General features: G+C 53.3%; 1 protein-coding gene across 1 annotated transcript in view; it reads left to right on the forward strand.

Annotated features, from left to right (window-relative positions):
* Positions 1–4950, forward strand: part of camta2 (calmodulin binding transcription activator 2) — a gene marked incomplete at its 5' end in the record, with an annotated part of 11012 nt that extends 6062 nt beyond the window's left edge. The window contains 13 exon segments of the mRNA XM_024264654.1: positions 815–975; positions 1046–1230; positions 1300–1378; positions 1445–1670; positions 1756–1977; positions 2046–2251; positions 2358–2533; positions 2616–2820; positions 2903–2974; positions 3052–3072; positions 3420–3613; positions 4345–4419; positions 4489–4950. Of these exon segments, the coding sequence (XP_024120422.1) occupies positions 815–975; positions 1046–1230; positions 1300–1378; positions 1445–1670; positions 1756–1977; positions 2046–2251; positions 2358–2533; positions 2616–2820; positions 2903–2974; positions 3052–3072; positions 3420–3613; positions 4345–4419; positions 4489–4543 (1877 nt within the window).
* Positions 4951–5801: the final 851 nt, after the last annotated feature.

A 5801-nucleotide genomic window follows, 5' to 3' on the forward strand; every position in this document is an offset into this window, starting at 1 on the left:
CACGCATGGACACGCGCACACTCCTCCCTTCATGTCCGCGCTTCCTCTCCACGCTCCGTATAGGGCTCGGTCGCTGACGTGGGAACGCAAACGTTTGCACACTGCATTCAGGGTTATTTGGCGAGCTCCGTTCCCAGCCAGGTACTCTCCATGCCGCACAAAAGCGAAACTCCGTGGGGAAAGGATCCGGTGTTAACAACGGTGCCGCAGAAGTGGACGGAGAATACATTTTTATTTAGCGAACCTAACAAAAGTTTTATTTATTTATTTATTTCATATTAAATTTATTTATTTCAATTTAGCTCTTTTCTATCACGCCGGCAATGAAATAATTAAATATATTATGAAATGTTTAAATGTTCCATTTTCATATTTTATTGCCACATTTATTTCAACATTTATTTATTTATTGCCACTTTTAAACATTTAATGACACATTTTTTTATTTATTTTTTATTTAATGGTGTATATATTTATTTCATTTTGGCTCTTTCCAGACTCCATAGTATACGTGCGTCTATGATTGTGTATTCAGTAGCTCTTCTCTAACGATTGCTGTGCCAGAGCGGCTGTGTTTGCTGGCTGAGGGTTCTGCAGTGCATCATGGGAGCTGTAGGACGTTAGCTGAGAGTTCTGCAGTGCATCATGGGAGTTGTAGGACGTTAGCTGAGAGTTCTGCAGTGCATCATGGGAGCTGTCGGACGTCTGGCTGAGGGTTCTGCAGTGCATCATGGGAGCTGTAGGACGTTAGCTGAGGGTTCTGCAGTGCATCATGGGAGCTGTAGGACGTTAGCTGAACAGTCCTCCCTTGCAGATAACCAGTTCCGGATGTCCATCCTGGAGCGTCTGGAGCAGATGGAGCGCCGAATGGCAGAGATGGCCGCCCGCGGCGCCAGGCAGCCGCAGCAGCATCCGCAGCAGCGCGGCAGCCAGATGGCCACGCCCCCTCCCCCTCTACCTGAGGACCAACTGCAGGTGAGTCGAAGGGCTGGTGTTGAGGTTTGATGAAGCCTAACGCGGCGCTGTAACAGAACGTGTGTGTCAGTCCTCGCCGTGGTTCGAGCGCAGGATTGTGGGCGTGTGTGAGAGGATGATGACGGGAGGATGCTGGCGAGAAGGCGCAGCAGGAGACGGGCTTCTTCACTCGCCACGCTACCGTGGAATGACGCTGCTCCACCTGGCGGCTGCGCAGGGATACACCCATCTGATCCACACGCTGATGCACTGGAGGTGAGCGCTCACTACCCGCTCAGAGGGAGAGGCCCCGCCCCCTCTGCTGACCCTCTGTCTCGTTTTCAGGAGCATGAACGGCGACAGTCTGGATCTGGAACAGGAAGTGGATCCTCTGAATGTCGACCACTTCTCTTGCACCCCCCTGGTAAGGGTCCCGCCCTGACGGCAGCTGTTGCCTCGGTAACCGCCCCCTGACGGCCTGTCGTTGTAGATGTGGGCGTGTGCGCTGGGACACCAGCGGGCGGCCGAGCTCCTGTACGGCTGGAACGGCCAGGCCCTGCGGATCCCCGACTCGCTGGGCCGCCTGCCGCTCGCCGTCGCCCGCTCGCGGGGTCACACCGGCCTCGCCGCGGCGCTGGAGGAGCTGCACGCCCAGGGGGCCTCCAGAGATACGCCCCAGCCCCCCCCCTCGCCTCTGTCGACTAGCCCCGACACAGGCAAGTCTCGGCTGGGCGTCACCTGACCCGGGCCTGCACTCTAATTGGCTCTAACGGTCAACGTGTTTATCTCCGCCCCCCCCAGGTCTCAGCTCGTCCAGCAGCATCCCTTCCCCCAGCGACCCCTCCTCCCCATCTCCTAGCTCCGCCTACTCCAGTGGCCCCACTCCCATGGACACCTCCCCCTCCTCTCCTTCCTCTCTTTCCTCCTCCTCCTCCCTACCTGTGTCCCCCCCTTCACCCCCCTCTGTCCCCCTGCCTTTGGTGTCCATGTGGGGGGAGGGAGGGACCGCCCCCTTCAGCACAGGTAACCCGCATGACGTCAACCTGTGTAGGATCATAGATAGTCGTGATGACCGTCTGAACGTGTCACAGGTTTGAACCCCGGCAGACCCAGAGACTCTCACCTGTACCTCATGGACTTTGAGACCGCCTCCCCCAGCCAGACACACTCGTACACCCAGCTGGTGGGGGGGCGGCGGTCGCACACGGCGGCGCTGGAGGAGCAGCTAATGAGCTACAGCGAGAACACGGAGAACGAGGGCGAGGAGGAGGCGTACATGGAGGACGAAGTGCTGCAGGTACCAGCTCTGCCTCTAGCTCCGCCTCTCCTCACACCTCTGACGCTCCCAAACCTTCGGTCTCATCAAACGATTTTCCTCTGACGTTGCCGTGGTAACCCCTCAGGTCGACATGGCAACGCTGGCGGAACAAATCATCGAGGCAACTCCAGAGCGAATCAAACAGGAGGACTTTCCCAGGGGGGCGGAGTCACCGCTCAGAGAGAGGCGGGACAACCCTGCTATCCAGGACCCCTGGCTGGCTACTTACCTCGAAACCGTTGACGCCCACTCCCCACCACGGTAAGCCCCGCCCCCAGGGCTCTGAGGATGTGGGTTCTGCAGGTGAATGATCAAACGTAAGTCAGGCTGTGTGCTTCTGCAGAAAGCTCTGTCCCCCCTCCCCGCTCAGCGCTCTGGCTCTCCAGAGGCTCCGCCCCCCTTCCTCTGCAGCTTGGGCGGAGTTCCTGAACGCCTCGGCCAATGGGAAGATGGAGAGAGACTTTGCTCTGCTGACGCTGACCGACGGCGAGCAGCGAGAGCTGTACGAGGCGGCGCGGATAATCCAGAATGCCTTCAGGAGATACAAGGTAACCACGGCAACCGTCACCTCCTGCCGAAAACCTAAAGTGACGCAGTCCTGCCACCTGCTGACTGCCTCTATGTTTACAGGGCCGGAGGCTGAAGGAGCAGCAGGACATGGCGGCCGCCGTCATCCAGAGATGCTACAGGAAGTACAAACAGGTGTGTGTGTGTTGTGCACGTGTGGGGGGGTGTGAGCGTGACGGTACTAACTGACCTGCTGTCTCTCTCTCTGGTAGCTAACATGGATAGCTCTGAAGGTAAAAATCAAAGGTGTAGTGATGTGCTTCCTTTGTGTGTCTTTGTGTTCAGAAGTTGGTATCAGTGTTTACGGAACTGTCAGCACTGGGATTTGAACCCCTAACCAGACCCTCTAACAGGTCCAGGTCCTCAGTCTACTTCCTGTCGTCTCAGCACAGGTCACCTCTGTAGAGAAGTTTAGAGGAACTCTCAGCAGGATGAAGATCTCCTGTTCAGTTTGTACCAACCAGGAGGTCTTGAATCTGCTGCTCTGTAGGAACAGGGTTCAATTCCCACTGACATCTGAAGTGTTCATGCAGTAAACTTAAGACTGAAGCGGTCTGACGTGTACACCCCTCCCCCACAGTATGCCCTCTACAAGAAGATGACCCAGGCCGCCATCCTGATCCAGTCCAAGTTCCGATCCTACTACGAGCAGAAGCGGTTCCAGCAGAGCCGGCGCGCTGCGGTCCTCATCCAGCAGTACTACCGCAGCTACAAGGAGTACGAGAGGCTGAAGCAGACGCCACGAGGGGGCGCCAGTCACAACCCCAAGATCAAGTAAGAGTACAGACAGAACAGCCTCAACCAGAGAACATGTGGACATACTTTAGAAACATGCTAGGACCCTGATGCTGTGGGGAACATGTTGAGTGGGACACACGTTTCCAGTGGCCTTGGACTCCGTAGCTAACTCTAGTAGAATGAGAGGACTGTCCATTTACATTAACAAACTGGTGTCTATCAGATAAATAGGATTCAAACCACTGGAGGGCAGATCCCCTGATCCCTATGTCATGCTCTAGTCTCTGGAGTAAGATGCTGTGGTCGATGGTATCAAAGGCTGCGCTGAGGTCTAACAGGACCAGAACAGAGATTAGTCCCTTTTCTGAAGCTAATAGCAAATCATTAGTAACTCTGACCAGTGCAGTTTCAGTGCTATGGTGAGGTCTGAACCCTGACTGAAAATCTTCAAAGTGATTGTTGTCCTGTAGGTGGCACTGCAGCTGCTTTACTACAACTCTTTCTAGGATTTTAGATATGAATGGGAGATTAGATATTGGTCTATAGTTGGCCAAAATGTCAGGATCCAGGCTGGGTTTTTTTAAAAGAGGTTTAACAACCACATATTTGTGGGGATGCGTTGCTGTGGGGAACACGTCTCTGTACGGTCTAGCACCTTTGGGACACGTCTCTGTACGGTCTAGCACCTTTGGGGACACATATGACCTTGCATGGGCGAAGGATCACAGACAGACCTCTACACTGTCTTACACTCTCATGTCTCTTAGGGGTTCCTTCCTGACCAAGAAGCAGGACCAGGCTGCCCGGAAGATCATGCGGTTCCTGCGCCGCTGCAGACACAGGTGAGGTCGCAGAGCGATGGCGCCTGGCATGGCAGCAGCGCGTTCACGGAGCTGCTCTTCTGTGATCAGGATCAAGGAACTGAAGCAGACCAGAGAGCTGGAGAGGAGAGGGCTGACCACCTGAAGACCTACAGGGGGAGGGCCCTGCAGAGAGCCACACCCCCGTCTCCTGTCTGGATGATGACATCATCACGCCGTCAGCGTGTGAACGCAGCACTTGTGTACATAATGAAGGCACTTCCTGTATTTAAGCAGATCTTTACATTTGTTATACACTCTGGAGTTTATAGATGTCTTTATTTATTGCAGCATGAAATGTTGTGTGAGCGCTTGTATTTGGCCCCGCCCCCTGACAGTCAGGGGTCAGCTGAGGCGGGCCTGCCCCTGTCTGGCCTGACGGGGCATCAGCAGAAAACCATCTGTTTCCATGGTGACCACAGCAGCCCCCCCCTGAGCATGAGCTTTCCTGCAGCTGTTGGAGTGACGCTTTGCACGACTGTTTGTTCATCAATAAAGCTGCTGTCTGCTGGAGTCCTGTCTACCTGACCCCCCCCTGTCTACCTGACCCCCCCGTTAAGAACAGGAGTACTCCTGTCCCGTCAGCTGTAACCAGGAGGTTTAGCGTTCCTCAGAGAACCTCGAAGGGCCTCCAGGGCCCGTTCCAAGAAGCAGGTTTTGTTGGAACTCTGAGTTCGTGAACTCCAAATTCGGCAAAACTCTGAGTTTTCGGTTCCAGAAAGAGAGATAACTCAAACCCGGGAAAGTGGGTCAAACCAAGCCCGTTCCAAGAAGCGGGTTAAGCTGAACTCAGAATCAATCACTATGGTAACTGAGTCTGTAACGTAACGTAAGGAAAACGTTCATGTGATTACAGAGATTACTGATTAAATTCTTAACAGATCTAAAACATTCCTTAACAAGTGACAGAATAACCTTAAAAAGATTATTATTCATCCATGAACTGAAATGATTCAGACGTTCACATGAACTCTGTAGATGTTCTCTCTGTTTTATCGCTGCAGCTGTTGATCTTGATGAAAATGTTCTCATAGTCGTATATGTTTGTAGGAACTCATCAGTTTCTGTCACCATGAAGTATGAACCCTAAAGATGTTTGTTCCCGTTGCCATGGTGAATCGTGCTGTCTTTGCTCCATTGATCAGGGCTTTTAATGGTCGCGACGCTCACACCTGGTTCTGGTTCTGACAACTTCAAGTTGATTGAATCAAACATTTTCAGCTGTTCTGGAACCGAAAACCCGGAGTTTGGGAATTTAGAGTCCAGTGACTCTAAGTTCAGGTTTGAACTCTAAATTTGTTGAACCTGCTTCTTGGAACGGGCCCCAGAGTGTTTGTGATCCAGTGTAAGGTCAAAGGTCACGG

This window comes from Oryzias melastigma, linkage group LG18 (genome assembly GCF_002922805.2).
Source record: "Oryzias melastigma strain HK-1 linkage group LG18, ASM292280v2, whole genome shotgun sequence".
Taxonomy (NCBI): domain Eukaryota; kingdom Metazoa; phylum Chordata; class Actinopteri; order Beloniformes; family Adrianichthyidae; genus Oryzias; species Oryzias melastigma.